The 22,601-nt window shown below is 51.9% G+C and overlaps 1 protein-coding gene across 5 annotated transcripts in view; it reads left to right on the top strand.

The window, feature by feature from the left end:
* The window catches only part of KIAA1671 (KIAA1671 ortholog), a 202,077-nt gene extending 180,082 nt beyond the window's left edge, over positions 1-21,995 (top strand). For all 5 annotated transcript variants that reach the window (XM_053206231.1, XM_027050831.2, XM_053206233.1 and 2 more), the window contains 7 exons: positions 864-982; positions 4,760-5,015; positions 7,745-7,919; positions 10,287-10,411; positions 11,832-11,965; positions 15,573-15,655; positions 16,848-21,995. In XM_053206231.1, coding sequence (XP_053062206.1) covers positions 864-982; positions 4,760-5,015; positions 7,745-7,919; positions 10,287-10,411; positions 11,832-11,965; positions 15,573-15,651 — 888 coding nt within the window. In that variant the 3' untranslated portion in view covers positions 15,652-15,655; positions 16,848-21,995. The remainder of the gene's footprint in view (positions 1-863; positions 983-4,759; positions 5,016-7,744; positions 7,920-10,286; positions 10,412-11,831; positions 11,966-15,572; positions 15,656-16,847) is intronic.
* The last annotated feature ends 606 nt before the right edge of the window (positions 21,996-22,601 follow it).

Below are 22,601 nucleotides of genomic sequence, written 5' to 3'. Positions count from 1 at the left end.
GAAGGTTGTTGAGCAGGGAAGGGGCTTTTAACTTGCCAAAGTGAATAAGGTGGGGGAAGCCAGCAGTTCAGTCACTTAGTGGAGGTCTACGGACTGCCCACCATGTGCCAGCACTCCTTCCAAGCGCCCCGGCCGAGGGCAGAGATCGCAACTGAGTAGGTAGTGAATACCCAGTGATCCAGGCTGCCTGGGATGCCGTGGTTATCCGTTTGGATGTGGGGTCCCAGCCTCCTGCCCGGGTTTGGGTTCCACTTCACCGTGCACAGGCTGTTTGATTTGGGGCCTGTCACTCGACCGGCCTGAGCCTCCGTGTTCCCATCTGTAAAACAGGGATTGTGATAAAGATTACCATGGGATTGCTGTTCAGCGAGACAAAGTGCACACAGCTTGATTGCCGCTGGGCACAGTTAAATGCTCCACGAATGCCATATTGGATGATGCAGATGGGAAGCCGGTGGCGGTGGGAACCTGGGGCAGGGGACGGGTGAGGGAGCATCCCTACCAGGTGGACAAGTCCTGGGAGACTGGAGATGGAGAGAAGATCATCCCGCCTGCAATGCCAGGCGGAGAGGGGCCCCGAGGACGGGCAGCGTGCTGGGGAGGATGACACCTTCATCTCAGCACCGACTGAGATGCTTGCTTGCCTTCAGCACTGACACTCCTGCATCCTGTGATGCCTTGGGCACACTGGCGCAGTTGGCCGCCCTAATGCCCACCCCAGACATTTGGACCCGTCGCTGAGCACAGTCGGGAGCTGGGGCGGGTTTGAGTCAGGGGCAATGCCATGTGATCTGTGTCAGCTGGGGACCAGGTTCTGAGCATTTTCCCCTGATAGAAATCTTCCCTCTGGCTTGTCCCCACAGGACCAACTGAAGCAGTGTTTCTCCAGGCGGCCCCCCGAAGCCAAGGACACTGACACCCTCGTGCAGGAAGCCGACAGCCAGTATGGGACGTGGACAGACCAGCGCCAGAGCGGGGAGAGGTAGGGCGTCCCAGGGCTTCTGGCTGTGAGGTGGGGCCCCTGGATGGTAGTGTGGCCCACCTGCCCCCTCATTTCTATATAACTAGAACCTGTTTTGTGCGTAAGTACGAGAGTAATCCATTCTTGTTGTAAAAAAGAAAATTTAGAAAGTACAAATTATTTTATTTCATTTATTTTTAAAAATTTTTATTTTTGAGAAAGAGAGAGACAGAGTGCGAGCAGGGGAGGGGCAGAGACAGAGGGAGACACAGGATCCCAAGCAGGCTCCAGGCTCTGAGCGGTCAGCTGAGAGCCCGACGCGGGGCTCGAACTCACGGTGAGATCATGACCTGAGCCGAAGTCGGACGCTCAACCGACTGAGCCACCCAGGCGCCCCAGAACATACAAATCATCTTAAAATAATGTATGAAATGTCCAGATTAGGTAAGTCCTTGGAGATGGAAAGTAGGTTAGTTGCCAGGGGCTGGGGGTAGGTAGGTAGGTAGGGGCTGACATTAACAAGTAGCAGGCTTCCTTTTGGGGGAACGAAGAAGTTCTCGAATTACATCGTGGTGATGGTTGCACAGTGTGCTAAATGTCACTGATGGAAAATTTTATGTTATGTGTGTTTTACCACAGTGAAGGAAATTACGAAGAAAATGAAAAACACCTATCATCCCAGCACACAGATCATTAATGAGGGCATCAGTGTTTTTTGTTAGATGTCTGTCTAGACTTTTTTCACCATATCTGGGTATGTTTACAAATCTAGGAACGTACTATACGTGTTGCCTTATTAGCTATGTCTGCATTTAATATCACCCCAGTTAAACTTTTTTTTAGTTTATTTATTTTTTGAGACAGAGAGAGAGAGAGAGAGAGCAGGGGAGGGGCAGAGAGAGAGGAAGAGAGAATCCCAAGCAGTGCAGAGCCTGATGCAGGGCTCAAACTCATGAACCATGAGATCATGAGCTGAGCCGAAATCAAGAGTCAGGACGCTTACCTGACTGAGCCACCCATGCACCCCCTTTTTATACAAAAAATTTTTTTAGTATGTTTATTTTTTGAGAGAGAGAATATCGCCCCAGTTAATGGCTTGGAGGGCCCTCAGAGGTCTGCCTGGTTTTGACTGTGGCAGAAGGCTTCAGGTTATCAAGAACAGCCTGGTTACAAGAGGCAGGCATCTCTGAGTTCTAGCTCTACCCTCGCTGGCTGTGGGACTCTGGCTAAATTAGCTACGTTTTCCCGGTTTTCTGGTCCTCCTCCTCTGTGGGAAGGGAACGACGCTTATAAAAACAGCCAGGGTTTATTGAGCCAAGCACTGTTGTAAGCACGTGAAGGTGTTAACATCTAATCCTGTCGCCCTGTCTTGCGGAGGCCAAGGCTGAGGCAACCCATCACAGGGGGTGGCTGGGAGGGGAATCTGTACGGCCATCAGCAGATTTCCTGGCACATAGTAGGAGTACCTGTTCACTGCACCTGTTTGTGGTTTTAAAGATACGATATTTCTTCTCTGCCTTGGGTGGGACATCTGGGGTGGACGAGGCCGTGTTCTCAGCTCATGTCTTCCCTAGCCGGGGGGCCCCAGGATCACGTGGTCATGTGACCACAGTGAGGGCCGCGTGGTCTTTTAAAGTCAGAGAGACCTGGGTTGACTGCAGCATGGCCCCTTGCCAGCTGTGTCACCACTCAGTTTTCTCGCCTGTGGGTGGCATGCCCGGGGCTGGGGTGGACTGAGCCCCAGGTCTCCCACCTGCTTCCCCCACCTTCTCAGCTGGGAGGTGGTCACAACCCTCTACTGGGTAACGTCCCACAGCCCTCGATATAAAAGTTGGGTGGAGGTGGATGGAAGTAAAAATGGGTATATGGCGGCGGGGTGGGGGGGCGCCTGGTGGCTCAGTCAGTTAAGCAGCCGACTTCAGCTCAGGTTGTGATCTCACGGTTTGTGAGTTTGAGCCCCGCGTCGGGCTCTGTGCTGACAGCTCAGAACCTGCTTGGGATTCTCTCTCCCTCTCTCTCTGCCCCTCCCCCATGCTCTCTTTCTCACAAAATAAATAAATAAACATTAAAAAAAAAGAATGGGTACGAAGACGAAAAAGGGAAGCAAAGGTTTCTTAAAGCTCCTGTGAAAGCCTTTTCTCCCCTAACCCTTGAAATGTGTTTTGTTAATGAGCCTACTTACCTGTCACTAGACTTAACTTAAATTTCCTGCAAGAACCCTCGGGACGCAGAAGGCTGCGTCTCCGTCTTGCGTCTCTCACGCTCCCTGGGCCTCTGTTACCCCCAGAACCTAAGGCCAGGTGAGTCCCGGCCTGGGGGACCTGGGACCTCTCCTGTGGGTGGACGCCCCCTTCTGTTCCCCAGAGGCACTGCAGCGCCCTCTCCCTGGCCGGACCAGCAGCCGCTGTGCCCCCAGCCCTGGGCAATGGCGCCATCTGCTGCCTCCTTGGTGGTATTTCCCTCATGGTTCGGGGACTTGCTTCAGTCCCACCCATACCCCAACATCCTGCCCCTTCCGAGGAGTAACATCATCCCAGGGCTGACAGAGCATGGCTGTGCCCCCCGGGGTGAACCACCAGTACACCTGGGTCGGAGGTTCTGCTCAGGGGTGTAGCTCGGGCAGCTTCTAGGGCTGCGGACCCCTTCTATCAGTGATGGTGTCTGGGTGCCTGACTGCCCTTCCTCCCGGATAGCTCTCCCATGCTCTTGACTTTGGTGTCTTTTTAATGGGAGGGGGGAGACTTTTTAATTTAATGGCTTAATTTTTTTGGCTTAAGTGATTTATAAATTCCTATCTTATGTGGTCCCAGTTATCCAAGCCATACTTAAATACATTACCACAGGCAGACGTTCCGGAAGTCGGAGAAGGGTCAAGGGCATGGATTCCAGAGTCCGTTCTGGCCCTTTGGGCAAGCTACTTCACATCTCTGTGCCTCGGTTTCCTCATCTTTAGTGGGATCAATATTTAATTTCCTGAGGCGAATCCCACCTGATGGCCTTGTGGTGGCTTCAAGATCAGAGGGTGACCCTCACAGGACTGGGAAGAGGATTCAGGGACTCAGTTTTTAGCATAGTGCCTGGCACAGAGTAAGTGCTCAGTAAATCTTGATCACATGCATGCCTGAGTGAATGAACGAATGAATAGAGCCACGTGGAAGATTCCCCCACCTCCCACTCTTCCTCAAGTGACTGTTGGCGATTTTTTTTTTTTTATTGACATCAGCGCTTGTCCAACAGAAATACAGCTCGAGCCGCAAAGGTGAGGTGTGGGTAACTTAAGATATTCTCGTAGCCACGTCAAAAGAGTAAAAAAGAAACCAGGTGGAAATTAATCTTGACAACTCAACTTAAATAACACTGTTTTATTGAATCCAGATCTGAGATGTTATCATTTCAACGTGTAATCAGTATTTTACATTCTCTCTCTCTCTCTTTTTTTAATCCAAAGTGTTGGGAATCCCGCATGTACTTTATACTCTGGGCTCACACGTGCCACATGGGGATGGCCCAGTAGCCGCGTGTAACCAGTGGCTCCCTCACTCCTGCCCAGTACGGGGTCGGAGGGTCTGGAGCGGGGCAAGACTGACCCCTTCCATTCCACACCTGTGGAATGTTCTGGAGGCATCATGGGCAGCACCTGGCTGTGCCCAGAAAGGTTATCCCACAGGGATGTCCTGGGTCTTGTTTCCTGGCATATAAAACACACCCCAAACCTGCTTTCTGCCGCTTCCTTTGCTCGCACTTCAGTTCTCTGAAACCACCTGCACAATCATATCTCCCTTCCCTCCTTTCTCCTAGTCTGGCTCCCGAGTCCCCGTCCCCAGACAGCAGTGCCGTGTCAGTGCGGAAACAGTTGCCCGGCAGCCGCCTGTCCTCCCTGTCCTCCCAGACGGAGGCCACCTCGGCCGGGGACCAGCACAGCGGCTCCAGGGACCAGCGGAGCACCAGCGTGGACCAATCCAGCACTGACCTGGAATCCACCGATGGGACGGAGGGGCTGCCCCCGCCGGACGCTTGCCCTGCGAAGAGCGTGGACGACTTCTCCTTCATTGATGTGAGTCAGGAAGTGGGAACGTGCCTCGGGAAGAATCGTTCCTTCCGAAAGGGCTGCTCCACCATCTCCCAGCCAGTTGCCCCTCCCGGGGGTAGAATCTGTGTGCCCGCGCCCCCCCCAACCCCCCCCCCCCCCCCCCGTGGCAGGTGCAGAGGGCACAGTCTTTGAGATGGGACCGATGTCTGCCTGTAGCTGGGACCTACCGTATGCCCGCAAGTGTCTTCACCTCTCAGAGCCTTGGCTTCCTCATCCGCTGATAACCAGCACGATGGGCTCCATGACCTCAAATGTGATCGCGTGTGTTCACGTTAAAACCGATCGTAGCCCGTACCTGCTAGGTCAGCGGGACGTCTGAGGGGCGTCTGCCTGAGTTCGCCATTCCCGGCATGCCGAGTCTGGAGTTGGCTCAGACCCATCCTGCTGGGTGTCCTCGCCGAGGTCTGGCTTGGTGTGATGTGTCTCTGGTCCCGGGGGATCCCAGTCTCTCTAGAAATGGCAGTTCCAGGAAGCAGAGCCACCCCTCCCCCCACCCCGCCCCCGGCACAGACAGCCCTTATGTGGGTCCCCAGCCTCCTGGATGCCAGCCACCCAGGCCCAGAAGCATCCTGCTCCAGCCCCTTCCAGACCAGCGTCTGTCCTCTTCCCTCCCGCAGGAGCTGCCCCCCTGCAGGGGTCAGGGACATTTTCCTTTTCAAACTTTGAAGCCTTACTGTTGTCCTTCTCTGACATTAGGGCTATCCCCTGCCCACCCTCCTGTGGATGCATCATCTAAATGATGCAAAATGTAAAGGCAAGCCGCTGTCTTGGCCTATACTCTTAGGGATGGCGGCCCGGATTCTCCCCAGAGAAGGAACACTGCTGCTTGAGGACAAAGGTCTCCCTCTGGGTCCTCAGAGGGAGCGCCCCCTCCTAAGTGTGGTCCGGGTCTCTCGATGGCACCTCTGGGTAAGGAAGGGCAGAGACGGGAAAGACACAAGTTCAGTCTCCATTGGGCCACCCCCTATATAAACATGGACTAAGGTTTGAGTTAGGTGATATATTCAGTTATTCATTCAACAAACACTTAACTGAGCTCAAGCTATGCGCCAAGCATTGCTGTAGCTTCCGTGCTCGTATGATGTCACCGTGACATAATCCTCTGGACTTAACCTTCTAGAACCCTAAGCAATTCTTTCTCAGTGGCCATTATAAATATCAACAGCAATGTCAGCGGCCACTGGTCCCTGAGTGTCAGTCCCTGGACTGCTTACATGTCAGTAACCCCAAGAGGCAAAAATTCCTGCCCCATTTTGCAGCTTAGGGAACCAAAGTGGCCACTGAGTGGCTCAGATGCAGGTGTCCCTGAGCACGGGTCCAGCAGCTGGCTGAACGCACACTGAGGTCTCCATGCACTGCCCACCACAATTCGGGTCTCCCGTGGGGGCTGTTTGGAGGTTGAAAGGGAAGGTGCGACACTAAGGTATCCAGACCCACAGCCCCAGCCTGTGGCTGCAAGAGCAGCCCTGGGAAATCACAACCAGCCACCCCTCTCGGTAGTTCCCCCGCCCCCACTGTCTCTGAGTCTGAAACACTGGCTCTGTGACTTGCGTGTCTCCCCTTCTTGCCCCAGCCCCATCAGGTCCCACCGCTGGACGCCATTGTGACCAATTTGAGAGGCAGGTGCACAAACATGAGCTCCCTCCTCCTGTCCCCGGTGTGGTGTGTGCCACTTCCCAACTGGGAAATGATTCACTGAAATTAGCCCGTCATCGCTCATCTAGCAAGGCCTTGGGTGATGGAATTTCTCCAAGGTAGACCTGAGAGGGAGAGACCAACATTGCAGGCAAGCACGCGAGCTGGCCGGTAACAGCTCTTGCCTGTGGGAGCCTTTCAGACCCTGTGTGAAAGCAGGGCTTTCCATACCTGGGCTCACCGAATTCTCCCAGCTTCCCATAGGAAGCGGATATGATTGGGGTCCCCTTTTTACAAAGAGGGACACCTAGGCTCAGAGAGGTGAAGTCCGCCGCTCGAGGTCCCACAGCTAAGCTTTGAACCGAGTGGGACTTGAGCACAGAGCTCTGAGTGCTTCACCACCATCCCCCCCAGGCGATCCCCGAATGAGTGACTGCCCGTCCTCTATGCTGGGCCTACCTGGGTGGTCTGCATCCCTGGCCCTCGCACCGTGGGAGGTGATGAGCTCGGAAAGCATCACTGACCGTCTGCCTGCCTCCACTCGGAGCGTGACGCTTGCAGACGAGTGCTTGGTGCAGGCGTGTTGCCCTGCCCGCCCCTACCTGTGCCCTGAATTATCGTGAGCAAAGGGGGGACCATGCAGAGAGTGCCTCAGCTCATGGGCCCTGCGCGGACAAGGTTCCTACAAGGATTCGGTGAGATGATGCATTCGGCTATTCGTTCAACCAGCAAACAAACACGTATCAGGCTCCTGCTGTATACAAAGCGCTGCTCTAGCTTACCTGCTCCCAAGGTGTCACGCGGAGGGGAAGGGCACTTGCATTCCTGTCCACCAGGTGGCTGGCTCCATGCTAGGGCGTTCCGCCTTCATTGGATTCTTGTGACCAGCCTACATGGTATGTTTCGCAGAGAGATTTAGGCTCCCGGGCTCAGGTGGCCCACATACCCCCTAAACAGCATCTCGGGCATCAGGGAAGCTACGCACGCCTCCCGCGGGTGGTGCCCTCAGTTAATGGTCCCCGTGCTTTTCTCCTTCCCCCTCCCTGCTGCTCCCAAAGCAAACCTCAGTCCTCGACTCAAGTGCCCTCAAGACCCGGGTGCAGCTCAGCAAGAGAAGCCGCCGCCGGGCTCCCATCTCCCACGCCCTCCGGCGCAGCCGAGTCAGCGAGTCGGAGAGCAGGTCTCCTTTGGAGGACGAGGCTGACAATGCGTGGATGTTCAAGGACTCAACGGGTATGCCATGCACCCCTTTCTGCCCAGATACCACGCTGAACAGCAGGATGGATTTGGGTTAGACACTGAGCAGAACTTTCTGCCCTTATCAGTTGTAAGATATTAGAACACAGTTACAGAGGAAACTGTGCTCTCTTACTCTACAGACCTTCTTAGAAACCAGGTGAAAGGGGCGCCTGGGTGGCGCAGTCGGTTAAGCGTCCGACTTCAGCCAGGTCACGATCTCATGGTCCATGAGTTCGAGCCCCGCGTCGGGCTCTGGGCTGATGGCTCGGAGCCTGGAGCCTGTTTCCAGTTCTGTGTCTCCCTCTCTCTCTGCCCCTCCCCCGTTCATGCTCTGTCTCTCTCTGTCCCAAAAAAAAAAAAAAACAAACGTTGAAAAAAAAATTAAAAAAAAAAAAAAAAAGAAACCAGGTGAAAAAGGCTTTTGTCAGGATGACCTATGAATTTGGGGCTGCACAGGTTGCAAAGGACAGAGGCACAACTTAATAGGATTTTACTGTTTCTGCCTTTACCGTTATTAAATTTACTCAGACTTCTTTCCATTTGTTTGCTGGTCTGAGCCCAGATTCTCGAGTTGGAACATCAGTTCTATTTATCATCTGCCATTTTTGTTTCTAATAAATTATAATTACTATTTTTAATGTTTATTATTTATTTTGAGAGAGAGAGACAGAGTGTGAGCAGGGGAGGGGCAGAGAGAGAAGGAGACACAGAATCCAAAGTAGGCTCCAGGCTCTGAGCTGCCAGCACAGAGCCCAATGCGGGGCTCGAACCCACAAATCATGAGATCATGACCTGAGCCAAAGTCAGACGCTTAACTGACTGAGCCACCCAGGTGCCCCTGTAGCAAGTTATTTAAGGCTACACATTTTCCTCTGAGGACTTCTTTGGTTGAATCCTGTGAATTGAATCTTAAGGAGCCAACAGGAATTAGCCAGGGAAGGGTATTCCAGACAAAACTATCAATGGGATCAAAGGGGCAGGTGTGTAGAAAGAACATCTGTGTGTGTGTCAGGGGCCTAAGTGGTTTGGGGCGGCTCAAGCCGGGAATAGCAGGGATCGTGCCAGAGAGGTGGGCAGAGGCCAGCTCATGGACAGTCGTGATTCCTTGCTAAGGAGTTCGACTTTGTGGCTGGGGAGCCATGGAGGCGCATGAAGAAGCAAAATCTCTTCTTATAATGGAAACCATAGCAGGTGACTCCCCCCCCCGCCACTCTACACATACACAGCAGTTAGTCCCACACACGCCATTGCAGGGCCTTCGTCCTCTTGGGGTTCACCCATGGCCAACAGTGGGGTGTAAGACTTCTCTCTGCACACTTTCCTGGGTTTTCTGAGCCAAACTCCACCGAGCTGCCTGGAGCAAATAAAAACCAATGTGGGAGGGGCACCTGGGGGACTCAGTCCATTAAGCATCCAACTCTCGAGTTCAGCTCAGATCCCGATCTCACGGTTCAGTCCGTGAGATCAAGCCCTGCATCAGGCTCTGTGCTGATGGTGCAGAACAAGCTTGGGATTCTCTCTTTCCCTCTCTCTCTCTGCCCCTCCCCGACTCATGTACACACTCTCTCTCTCTCTCTCTCTCTCTCTCAAAATAAATTAACATTAACAAAAAACCCAACAACAGTGTGGGGACAGAAGCACACCAGTACCCCCAGCTGGAACATGGCAGCATCCTTCTGGTTCCCAGCAGCCTTGAGGAGCCAGCCTGGGGCTGGGGAGGCCTGGGGGTATGCCTTCTGAGCCCACCCCAGCTCCCTGCATGGCCTGGGGGGTCCAGAGCAGCAGACCTTGCCTGGTTCCTCCCCAGCCCCTCCCTGCACCCCTCACTGCTTCCAAGCCCGTGCCAGGGCCCCCCCGGGAGGCTAAAGCCCCTCACTCCTGACTCCTGGTGGAGTGGGGACAAACAGTCCACACCCCCAAAGTGTCTCCTACGAGGCTGCAGCATGGCCATGCAGTTAAGTCCCTGAAAAGGGGGCTTGGGCTAAAGGAAGCAGCTTCCTGGTCCAGCTCTGAGCGGGCCTCTCACAAGACACACGAAGCCCCCAACCCCGTCTTTTAAGAGCACGGGCCGCACGCATTGCTGGCTGAAAGCATTTCTGTGTCCTTTTCTCCGCCAAGGACTTCCTTCTCTCTCCCTGACTTGGAAGGAGCTGGGAGCCCGGAGGTGGGTCTGACTGTCCCTTCTCCCAGGAGAGCACCCATCGTACTGTATTGCCACTGATGAGGCACCTGAGCTTGTCCTCGTCTGTAAACTGGGCCAGTGATCCATTCTGTACAGGGCCGGTATGAGGACCACGTGAGGGACGGTGTGCGGGGGACCTGCTGGCTGCCAATGACCTCGTGCTCTTTTCTTTGCAACAGAAGAGAAATCTCCCAGGAAGGAAGAGTCCGATGAGGAGGAGAAGCCACACAGGACCGAGAGGACCCCCACCGGCCATCCCCAGAGGATGCCCGTGTTTCCAGGCATGGACCCGGCCGTGCTAAAGGTACCACGCTTCACACCCGGAACGACCCTCAACCATGGCAGTGCAGAGAAAGGGGCCCGTGTCTCTTTCCCTCCCTCCCTCCTTCTCTGCCTTTCTTCCCTCCCTCCCTCCCTTCCTTCCTCTCCATTTTCCAAACCGTTTGACTCACAAGAAGTCGCGAAAATAGTACAGGGCGTTGCCCTGCGTGCCTCGCCCGGCTTCCCCCGGTGATGCCTCACGTGCCACAGTCCGCGTCATTTGTCGCAAGAACAAGAAGCCAGTATACGGCAGATGCATGCTGGTGCCTGTGGTTGATTTTATAGGCCTTCAACATGGCAATGTCTTAGTTTTTTGGCTTTATTGTCCAGTGTTGGAGCAAACGCTATCTTACAGGGCGGCCTAACATAGCAGGTGGTGAAAGGCTCCGGGCTCCCAGGTGGACGCGTGCGTTAACTCCCGAGGCCAGTCCTTGGGTCCCTGGACACAGCTCAGATCCACTGCGCCCTGTGAAAACGAGGCCCTTGCAGTCCGTTTGCTTTGGTTAGCACGAGTTCCTCGAGCCTGGTGGCAGCCACACCTGCTGGGGTCACTCCTGGCCACAGGCGACGCTTGGTCGTCAGTTACCATCAAGGGAGGCCAGCAGGCTCATTCTGGAAGGAGCCCTGGAGTCGGGGGTGGGGTTGGGCAGACCCGGGTGAATGCCAATTCACGAAAACTGTGACTCTGGGCGAACTGTTTGAGCTCTGACCTTTCGACAACTCCTCTGTGAAATGGGGAAGCGGGCTACTGTGTGTCATGTCAGGCCTGGTGGAGCCCAAACGGGGGGCGTCCTGTGCACAGAGCCGTGAGGCGGACGGTAGTGAGGGGGGCCATCCCAGAGCTGCCTGAGAGACAGCTGTCACCTGCCACTGTCCCAGCCCTGGACCCCCGAGGTTCGGAACCCTGTGCCCACCGTACTGTCACCCCGTCCCCAGCCAGGCCCTCCAAAAATGGGTGAAAATGCACCCTGCTTTTTTCCTGCGGGAATCCGATGGTGAAAAAACCTCATTTTATTCATGTGGACACAGGACCAAGGAGCTTGGCAGAGCTGAACGTCCTCTGCAGGATGAGGCCATTACCTCCATGGCCAGGTTCTCGGGAAGTTAAAGGAGATAGAACGTCCTGACCTGAGAACATGCAAATGGTGACTTTTCCATCAAAGACAACATGATTGTATGGGGTTTTGATGGTGGTCCTTTGATCCTAGTGGTCAAGGGTGGCTGCATGGACCACAGGCCTGGCCTCCAGTTTCTCTTAGCCTCCGAGGTCAGGCTGTGTTTCCTGCCTGGGTCCAGTTCAGTTGCTGGGGGGCCCTGTTGTCACCATGCAGCGATGATGCCATCAGATGGGACCCTTTCCCAGACCAGAGGCAGTTACAGACTCGGCTCTCTTCTCTCCCCAGGCTCAGCTGCACAAGAGGCCAGAGGCAGACAGTCCCGGCGAGACCCCAGGCTGGACCCCCCAGCCCAAGACCCCCAAGTCCCCCTTCCAACTGGGCAGTCGTGTGTTGCCCTCCAGCATGGAGAAGGATGACAGGTGAGGGGTCCTGCGGATGAGGCCCCCCCCAACCCCAGACTCAGGATGCACTTCTGGGGGGTGCTTAAAACAGAACAGAAAGAGAGTTTCAACTGTTTTCTCCCTTTAGAAGCAGAACTTTGATCACTGGAACTCTCAGCAGCCTGATGTCTGAAAACACACTGAGGTGGGGCACCTGGGTGGCTCGGTCGGTTAAGCGTCCAACTCTTGGTTTCAGCTCAGGTCATGATCTCACAGTTCATGGGTTTGAGCCCCATGTCGGGCTCTGTGCTGACCGCTCAGAGCCTGCTGTGGATTCTCTCTCTCCCTCTCTCTCTGCCCCTCCTCCACTCACTGTCTCTCTCTCGCTCTCTCAAAAGTAAATAAATAAACACTTAAATAAATAAAAATAAAAACACACGGAGGTGGGGGTAGAGGACCAGAAATCAAGGCAGCTGGCCTCACTCTTTTCCTCCTCTCTCCACGTCCCCCATGGAAGTCCAAGGCTCTGTTGTGGGAAGACTACTGAGCTAGTCCAGCCTTCTCCAGACCGATGGGGAAACGGAGGCATCCTCCCTCCTCTTACCCTCCAGGGAAGGGCCTTCGTCTCAGGAGAATCAGGGAGACCCTGGAAGATGGATGGTAGGGCACAGCCAGGCTGAGCAAGACAGCTTAATTCAGCTGCCCTGCGTCGAGTCACTGCCCCCATCCCAGGCTGGGCCAGCACGACACAGAGATGAGCCCAGCACAGCACCTGCCCCCTCCCCCACCCAGGGGGCTCCCAGACCAGGCGCTTCAGCAGCTGGGGGTGGAGGTTACAGAGCACGCTTTAAGGGCACTCAGGTCACACACATCACACAACCGGGCTTCATCCCAGAGGTGCGGCTTGAGAGCTGCGTGGCCTGGGAGAGTCCCTGGGCCTCTCTGAACCTCAGTCTCCTCATCTGCAAAATGGGTTGACTCAATCCCCCTGACCTTCCAGGGCGGTCATGAGGATGAACTGGGGAAGTGTGTGCGGAGCCCTTCTGCACGTGCTCAGGAAAGGATAGTGGGATTCTCGTCACGAGTTAGCACATAAAAGTTAGGGGTTGTTCCCACTAGGACTGTAATGTCGTAAGTGCTGTGAGAGAGCAGGGGTTGGCAAGCTGTAGTCCACCGGCCGAATTCCGCCCACGGTCTCATTTTGCAAATAAAGCTTTATTGGCACACAGCCACACCTATTCCTCTGTGTATTGTCCACGGCTGCTCTCCTGTTACAGGCTGCAGGGCTGACTATTCATAACACACACCTCCTGACCCACAAAGTCAAAACGACTTACTCTCTGGCTCTCTATCGGACCCCCGTGCCAGAGGAAGGACTCATAACCCAGACTTGGGGAAGGAAAGTGCAGAAAAAGGCTTCCAAGAGAAGAGGTAGCCTGAGCCGAGTCACGATGGACAAAGAGAAGGCAGCGTGAGGGGGGCCCCAGGCTGAAGGCACAGCACGTGCAAAGGCCTCGAGGCACGATATTACGGGGAGCTGCAGGCAGTGCCTATTATTAGAGCACAGGGTGGGCTGTGGGAAGCAAAAGACAAGAGGTTGAGAGAGAAACAGGCCACAGCTGAGACGGTACCTCTCATGCCCTGGGGACACGAGAATCGCTCTGGAGTCAGCAGAAGGTTCTGGCATTTCTCTGGGGCTGGAGGAGCCCCCAGACCAGACCAGGGTCTCAGAGGCAGCTCTGGAGGCCGGGTCTTGTGCCTCCGCCATCAGGCAAGGCTTGCTTGGGGCAGCCCGGAGCCCTGTCTGCCCAGGGGACCTCTCCTTCCTCGTAGACCCCCCCATCCCTCTTTCTGGGTCACCAAGTTCCCCGAGCCCTCCGGGGCCATGGGGTCAGGTACTCTTCCTGAGAACAGCGTAGATCAGGTCTTGTGAGTACTTGTGTTTGAATTATAAAAGTAGTGTATATGCCCACCATAGAAATTTTGGAAAATATAAAAAGAATATAAAACAGAAAACAAAATCACCCATGATTCGTGCCCCCCCCCCCAAGACCACCAGTGTGATGCTGGGGTCTCTCTCCTTCCATTTGAATGTAATTTTAAATGTAATTGAGATGACGTGTGTGTATGTAGCTCATTTTCCCGTTAACGTGTTTCATGTGACCATTTTCCCAAGGCCATTAGACAATCTTCATAAAAACGATCTTTTTCTTGAATAAAATTTCAAACGATGATGACTTTATTGTTTTTGTTAAAATGGTACGTTCTCATTACAAGCAGTTCGGAGGACACAGCAAAGTACGTGAAGAAAGTAAAAAATAAAATACTCAGAAGTGTCACCATTGAGACGGTAGCTGCTCAAATGTATTCACTTAGAGAGATGTGTCGACCTGTGCTCTTGTGGTTTGAGTACTTTTCTGGGTGTGTGTTCTTAAAAAAAAAAAAAATTAAAACAAATCTTGACCTCTTCCAAACAATCATTTGTTACCATTTGGTAAACATAAGGCATCTATCTGTGTCATACGGGCGACATATTAGTCAGTGTCTTCCAAAGAAATAGAACCAGTTGGATGTATATACACACATGCACATACAGAGTAGGAAGAGACAGGGAGAGAGAGGGAGAGGAAGAGGGCGGGGGATGGGAAAGGTAGAGAGCAAGGGAGAGAGAGGGGGAAAGAGAAGGAGGGAGAGGGAGAGGGAGAGAGATTGATACTTATTTTAAGGAACTGGCTCACACGATTGTGGATGCTGGCAACTTCCAAATCCATAGGGCAGGCCAGTAGGCTAGAGACTCAGGGAAGAACCAATGTTGTAGTTTGAGTCCCCAAAGCAGTCTGTTATCAGAATTGTGGGGAGCTCAGTCTTTGTCTATTAAGATCTTCAACTGATTAGATGAGGCCCACCCATAACATGGAGAGTAATCTGCTTTACTCAAGGTCTACTGATTTTTTTTTTTAAATACTAATTTCTTTAAAAAAAAATTTTTTTTTACATTTATTTATTTTTGAGAAACAGAGACAAAATGTGAGCGGGGGACGGGCAGAGAGAGGAGACACAGAATCCAAAGCAGGCTCCAGACTCTGAGCAAGCGGTCAGCACAGAGCCCGACGTGGAACTCGAACCCACGAACCATGAGATCATGACCTGAGTCAAAGTCAGACGCTCAACTGACTGAGCCACCCAGGCATCCATCCCAATACTAATTTCTTTTTAGAAAATACCTTCACAGAACCATCTAGAATAAGGTTTAATCAAATACCTAGGTACTGTGGCCTAGCCAAGTTGGCACATACAAATAACCATCATGGGCATTTCCATGGGTGGAGAGCTAGAAGGATGGAGACACGCCTGGGTGACAAATGGATTGATGGATGGAAATAATTGTGTCAAATGACTTCACAGCTGCAGATTATTTCATAGAATGGGCATACCACGATTTATTTAATGTTCCTCGTTGTTGGGCACTTTGATTCCCGTTTCTTGCTCATCAGTCAGGTTAACACGGGCACCTTTCGTACCTGCGAATACCCAGCTCAGCGGCGCCCTCGGCACAGAGGGTTTGGAGTCTGGTACCGCGTAGCCCCGCCTGCAGGGAGTCCTCAGTCTGGCTCACACTTGACTCTCACTGGCTTTGTGGTTTCAGGTCGGAAGAGCCCTCTCCCCAGTGGTTAAAGGAGCTGAAATCAAAGAAGAGGCAAAGCCTGTATGAGAACCAAGCTTGAGCAGGTATGAAGGGGCGCAGTGGGGGAACGTGGACAGAGCCTGCAGTCTGCAGAGTCAGGAACCTAGGCCAGAAGGCAAAGGGTTGGAGACTTTTGGACCCTAGGAGAGAAAAGGGGAAATGGGTGCGGGTGTTCCGGGCTCGTATAAAGAGGGCTGTGGTGACCTGTTTCCTCTTAGGAGAAAAAACCCAGGTGGACAGCCTAGGGGAAGAGCCAGATAAACCTGGGCTCTGGGCTCATGCACTTGGCTAGCTCTTCTCACTGCATCTCAAAATGCTTTCATAAAGTGGAATGGTGAGACATCAGAGATTAGCTTAATCCAAAATGTCCCCAGTTTTTGCATTCATATACAGCCTGCATAATTAAAAATTAATTTGGAAAAAAAAAGATTAAAAAAGTCAGATGATTCGATATGCCCCAGTGCAGGTCCCAAATGACTTCAGATCTCGAACTTCAGTTTCCCCATCTGTAAAATGGGCTAATCGCGTCCATGTTGCCAAGCGGTCCCCAGGGCTCAGTAAAGATGCACTAAAGTGCCGGTGGTTAGTCCTAGGGGTAGGAGTGTGTGGTTCATGCTCCCTAAAAGTCTGCTCTGACATGAGCAGCACAGGAGACCCGCCAGCCCCTTACCCACAAACCTCAAATCCAGAAGACACCGACAACGAAGCATTTTCATGACCTACTTAGAGGCAAACCTGACCTGCATGGATGTCTTTACATTACACTGCAGGTGTGATAGGGGCTTTGCATAATATATATGTATGTTACATAATACATAGATGCATGTATATACGTTTGTATAATAAACGTCCCCCCCGCAATTCTAAATTCCCATCTAAATCTGTGCTCAGTTTTAGATAAGGAATCAGAGCCCGTGTTTATTTTGTGTTTAGGGCTATACATGTGATATCTCAGTTAAACTCATAGAAATCCATATGAGGAAACTGAGGCTGGAATCCTGACCTGACCCTAAATTTCACATTTGTTCCACTGCATCTGACCACCAGCCACCTTTCTCACCCCACTCCTCCAAAAAACAAAACAAAACAAAACTCCAAACTCATCTTTCCTAACCTATGGCTTGTGGGGATGGCCGTCTTGGAGAACACCCAGAAAAGGTTTTAAGGCTTAATGGCAGAGACACATAGGGTCACATGTTCCCCTTGCTGACGTCAGGACTGTCTCTTCCTCTCCAGACAGGGGACACTGCCACGTCTAATGAACAGAAGCCTTAACTGTCAGAACCCGAAGACGAGGCCACACTGCTGCCATTCGTTCCTGCACATGGTTACCTGCCTGGGCCCTTGCAGTTGGGTGGAGAACACCGGCTGGGGCCTCCTGGCCCTCCGCAAGCTCACCCCGGATCAGGGCGGCAAGACCCACCCTCCTCAAGCAGTTGCACGTCCCCCCAGACAGCACTTCAGGCTGAGAACGAAGCCAGGCTGCCCAGAATTGTCCATGTTGGTGGTTTTGTGTTTTCCATAAAAATGTGCATTTCTACCTACTTTTAGACACCACTCTAGGAACATGGGTTTGAGGCTGGACCATCTCCCTGGGTTCTGGAAAAACACCTGTATTGTGAAAGCACTTCGTCCTCCAACCCCAGGGCAGGTCTCTTTCAAGAGCATATTTCCAAGGAAGAAGAAACCATCCGTTTCCTGCTGTAACTGTGGTCCACGGCAGTGTTACGGGGTTGGGGTTTTGATTGCTTTTTTGGCAAGTTCTGTCTCCCTCCCTCTCAAAGAATCAGCAGTTCCAATTTTTTAAACACACACGTCTTTGCAGTGTATTAATCCTTTCAGCAGGGCTGTGTGCATAGTTGACCTGTCTCATTATACGTCTTTTTTGTTTGCTTTAGAAGACGTTAAAGCAATAATTCAGCCAATTTTCTTTGAAATTAGATATGTACATATGTTTTTTTATGTTAAAGAGCAGAAGGAAAGATATGTGAAGAGTTTGCTTGACATATTCGATCATCTCAGGTTATCTCGTCCCTACCCGATGCTTTTAAAACAAATTCTAATTGTCACCCTTGTATACCAATCTTCTTGGTTCCTTTCCATCTGAGCTCTGATTTCTATGGAGTGACCTTTGTCCCTTGGCCTCAAATGTTCATGAATTGCAGCCCAAATGGCAGTGCCTTTTCACTCAAACATCAGACCTGCCCTGAGAATCTTTATCTCCAGTCGTTTTTGAACATAACCCGCACTGCCGGCATGGAAGAACCTTTCCAAATAGGTCTTTGAACAAATGCATGAATGGGGGGTTCTGTTTTTTTCTTTTCACCTCTTCCTTCTACCACTCCTCCATCCCCCGCCAACTCCACCTGACCAAGTGCTTATTTTAGGTCCAAACGCAGGAAGTGAGGGTCTTGCTGAAACTCTTCTCTGGACGAAAGTGCTGGATGCTAGGTGACAAAGTATAAGGTTCACCTTGCCTCTTTTTTTTTTTTTTCTTGATAGCACTAAGCTCACTCCCAGGAATCTCCAGGACCTCTGGGGGATCGTCTTTCTTTTTGGAGATTCTCAACACCAGCCTCCTCCACCTCTGAAACCCAAGCCTCCCGCAAACATCCCAGATATGCTTGACTGGCCACCTGCCATGCCTGCAGTCGCCATAAACTTTGTGCCAACCTTGCCTGGGCCGTTCACAGGGCACCCTGTGACCGCTGAGGGGGTGCCAGGGCTGAGTTTCCTAAGGCTATATATGGAAGGCTATATATGGGGATTGAGTACATGTACGCCCACCCCCTGACTTCCCAAGATGTGAAAATCTTTCTTGATAAATCTATTATTTGCAAAGGGTGTCAAAACATACCATACCATCCTTCCCCCTGGCCATGTCTCCAGGGGTCTCCATGTGTCTCCCCATCTCTTCTTCCTCCCTCACCCTTTACCATCTCTTCCTTCTCTTGGGGGGTGGGTGTGGGGGGTGAAGAGCAATCCTGTTTCTTCAGGTTAAGCCAAACATCTGGGCCCCGGAGGGCAGTTGTGGTTCAGCACCACGGACAGGGACCGAAGCCCCACCCCCTTCCCCCCCCCCCCCCCCCCCGCCAGTCCTTTTGGCTGAACTTTGGCTACTGATGGGCAGTTGTTGAACCATGTTACCCACCCAACCTTTTGCATCTGGAAGCCTCATTGCATCTGTGTCTAGAGGTTTGGCCCTGCTTGGTAATAATTTGAATTCCTTTCATTCCCCAAGTTAGTGGTCAATCAGTTCTCTGGGGCATTGGGTGGGATGCGTCGAGGAACTGCTGCTTTGTGATTTTCCTTTTTCCTTTCCCCTTTCACTTTCCCTTTCCTTTCCTTTTTTTAAAAAAATTTTTTTAGATCCACTTAATGTTTTAGAACAGTTTTGATGCAATGGCTTTCCAGGTCAATAGATTCCCTTTAAAGACACTCCGCATGTTGTGACCTTGACTCTTCCTGGCTCCTGTCTGTCTTTCCTTCAGGCGGGAAGGGTCCCTTGATGCCATTTTGGACAGTAGGAATTTACCTGCTCAGTTCAATGAGAATATTGATACTCACCCATGCAGAACTTTCCAAGGTTCAGTTCTGTTGTAGCCCAGTATATCCAACAGGAAAGAAGAACACTTGAACGTGAGATTAATCTGGAGATCTTTTGCCTATCCTCCCACACCTTGATTGGAAATAAGAATCCATTTAATTCCTTCGTGATTAGGATGTACAAAGTCCGCCCCCCCTGAAAGTGACGAGAGCAGCCTCACCTCTCCACTGTACAAACGACCATCACAGGGGGTCAGGAGCCACCGTCTCCCTGCAGGCTCCCCATGAGCTCTGGATCCCACTATGACCAGCGCAATGATGTTAGAAGTGACTGATGCTTTGGAACTTTTGCGAATAGCTGGGCACGTGTGTCATTGGTTTTCTCCTCTTTCTAAACTGAGTGAGCTCTGGCGCTCAGTGGACAGTTGTATGCTAGTTTCTTGAGTTTGCCTGGGCCACCTTTGGATATCTGTGTCTTCTAAAACTAACTTAATATGCCTTAACCATTTGTATGCAATCAAGTCACCTGCCCTCATCCAACCGCCTTCCTGGGGGCCTTTGGTTCTCCTTAAATGAGAGCCTTATACTGAACACAAAACCCTATGTACGCACAGTCTCTCCCTCTGTCTACACACACACACACACACCCTTTGCACGTCAGCATTTTGATGGCTGGTCTTTTGATCAAGTCTGTGTGTTTTTCCCCTCCAGTGGGTCCCCTTCTTCATGGTCTTTTGCCTAATGAAACAGAGGCCTTTGGCTTGTGAAATCCCATGGTGAGACCTCAAAAATCAGTGTTGTGGGGAATTCCTTGGTGCCATCAGACAAATTCTGGTGAACTCATCGTTGTTTCGATGTTGGGGGTTTTGAATGACACTGACCCGACAGCCTCAGGTTGTCCAGGATTCAGGAAAAGGACAATGAGATGGGGAGTTTTTCCAGGGGGACAAGCCAAGTCATCTGTTGTTGTGAGACAAATGTGTTTCCCTTTGTGTGTCCTGGGAAGTGAGGCCAACTCTAGGCATTGCTAAGGAGCGAGAATAGAAACAGGCACAGGCCTGAGGTCCCAGAGTTTAGGGGCTGCGCAAGGGATTGGGGGGAAGCCCTTGATGTGCTTTCCCCACAGGAGAGCTCAGCTGCTCCCACCCGGTGCTGTGAACTGCCTCGTCCATTTATGCTTGTACATGTCTTTGTCACACCCCCAGATTGCCCCAGGAGCTAGGCATAATCACAAAGCTGAAAACCCACAGGGACATGGCCAGATCGCCTCCCAAACTAAACACTTTCTCACAGGCGACTCGGGCCTGCACAAAAGACAGTGTCCCTCCCAAGGAGAATGCTGGCAGGCCCTGCCTCTCCCTTATCAGTTTCTGTTTCTTCCCCCTCAATCCTTGTGTTTCTCCCTGCCCCATAATCCTGTCCCTTAACACAGGAAGCTAGGTTCCTGTCCCTAGAATTTCAGGGTGAGCCTGAGGGGAGAAGTAGAGGCAGGAGAAGATCTCTGTCCAATGGGGGATACCCTCCCCCCTTAATTCACGCCGTGGCAAAGTCACCACCATAATGGAGAAACCTACAGCCTCAATTGTGCCTTTCTTCCACCGCCATGTATTAAACATGGAAGCAAAACTCCCATGGCACCATGGTTCCGTGGGGTGGGAGGGACAGCACTGACCTGGAGGGAGCCACCTGGAACAGGTAGGCCCCACGCCACATGTGGAAGGCAGTCCACCTTGGGTTACACCCACCTAGGAAGCCACGGTTCCGGGCTCTGCTGTGCTATGAGTCAACCCCACTGGGATTCTGGGCAAGCCGAGGTTCTGGAAATGTAGGGCCACATAGAAAGCCAGTCAGTATGCGAGTGTGACAGGTGTTCGCCACCCTCTGTCCTTTGGTTCCCACCATCCCACCCGTCTAGAATTTGCTTTCTTTTGTTTGGATTGATTCCTGTGGGGAGGGGTGCAGAAATCTGGGTTCTGCAGACTCAGCCTCAGGTTCCTGGAGCGCTAACCCTTAAAATCAATCGGCTTCTCCCCGAATCTTCTTAAATAGTCACTGTCCAACCTGGTGCCGGGACATCTCCCTCTATGAATCCGACTGGCCCCTTTTTTTTGACAATCTCCAGTGGTGTCACGCCTACAAAAAAAAAATGCTGTTGTCTAAAGAACAATTTGAGCTTTTTACTGGTCTCATTTCACATAGCCTTATAGATCCTGTAAATAGGGGGCTCAAAAATAATATATTGTGTTATGGAAGATAATTTTGTACTGTGCTGTTTCCTAAATCATACTAATATCCTAGAAACGATGTACTTCCCTGATGGATCTGATCCTCAAAACACTTTGTAAGATGGAGGGAGTGGAAATATATATAAATCCGCTATATATTTTCCTAGCCTTTCTTCTGGGTCCCTTCCTGAGATATTTGAGTCACGGTAGGAAAGAAACTCCAGTCCTGCGTATAGGTAAGTTAAACCGGCCTGCTGGTGTTCTTGCAATTGCCTTATGAATTCACAAGCTCTAGGGGTTCTGAACAGAAGGTGGACGACAGGTACTTTATCCAATCCCAAAAAGAGTCTCTAATCGCGTGACTGAGAATTCATCTAGAAAAACTTATATTTTTAACGTTAAAACAAATGGGGGCTTCCTGGACCTCACAGAGTATTGGATATCTACAAGTGCTTTTATATTTTGTAACTGTAAAGAGGTTTCATACGCACAGAAGAGCAGTTGGGAATCTGGCCAGCTGCCATTAAACACGATGACCTTTGCATGTACAAAGATGTTGCATTCAGACTATGAAAATAGCAAATAAAGCTTCGATGCAAGTTGCACTGGAGAACTCCGTGTGTCAGTGTGCGGATGAATGGACTCTCCCATGCATGCACCAGCTGAGTCGGTCTGTTGTCTGTGCTGAGCTGGGGGCCACCGGCAGGAAGGGGGGGGGCTGAGGTCCTGGGAAAGGGGACCCGTGGAGACAAAGCAGGATTTCCATTCAACGTGGGGTTGAATCCTCATTCTGCCTCCTCCCGGCTGTGGGAGTGCTGATAGCGGCATTAGCCAGTGGTCCTCAACTGGGTGGACAGTGGCCCCAGATGACACCTGGCAAAGACAGGGGACATTCTTGGTTATTACAAAGAGGGACGGGAGGTGCTTCTAGCATCTAATGGGTAGAGGCCAGGGGTGCAGATCAATATCTCGCAGGGCACAGGACGGCTCCCCCCACCACCAAGAATTAACTGGCCTCCGATGGCAATAGTCCCGATACTGAGAAACTTTAGGCGGAGGAAACGTGGCACGTGAAAGTGTTGGGCCACACAGTAGGTCCTTTTAGGATCCAGAGATCCTAAAGGATCGGATGGGAGGAAGTCACACCAGATCCCCCTTAGACCTTCCCCCCTAGATCCCTAGCAGGTGGTGACTGCATCCCAAGTTAAGGGGGCAAAAC

This window comes from Acinonyx jubatus, chromosome D3 (assembly GCF_027475565.1).
Source record: "Acinonyx jubatus isolate Ajub_Pintada_27869175 chromosome D3, VMU_Ajub_asm_v1.0, whole genome shotgun sequence".
Lineage (NCBI taxonomy): Eukaryota > Metazoa > Chordata > Mammalia > Carnivora > Felidae > Acinonyx > Acinonyx jubatus.
This window is presented reverse-complemented; position numbering and strand designations above follow the sequence as displayed.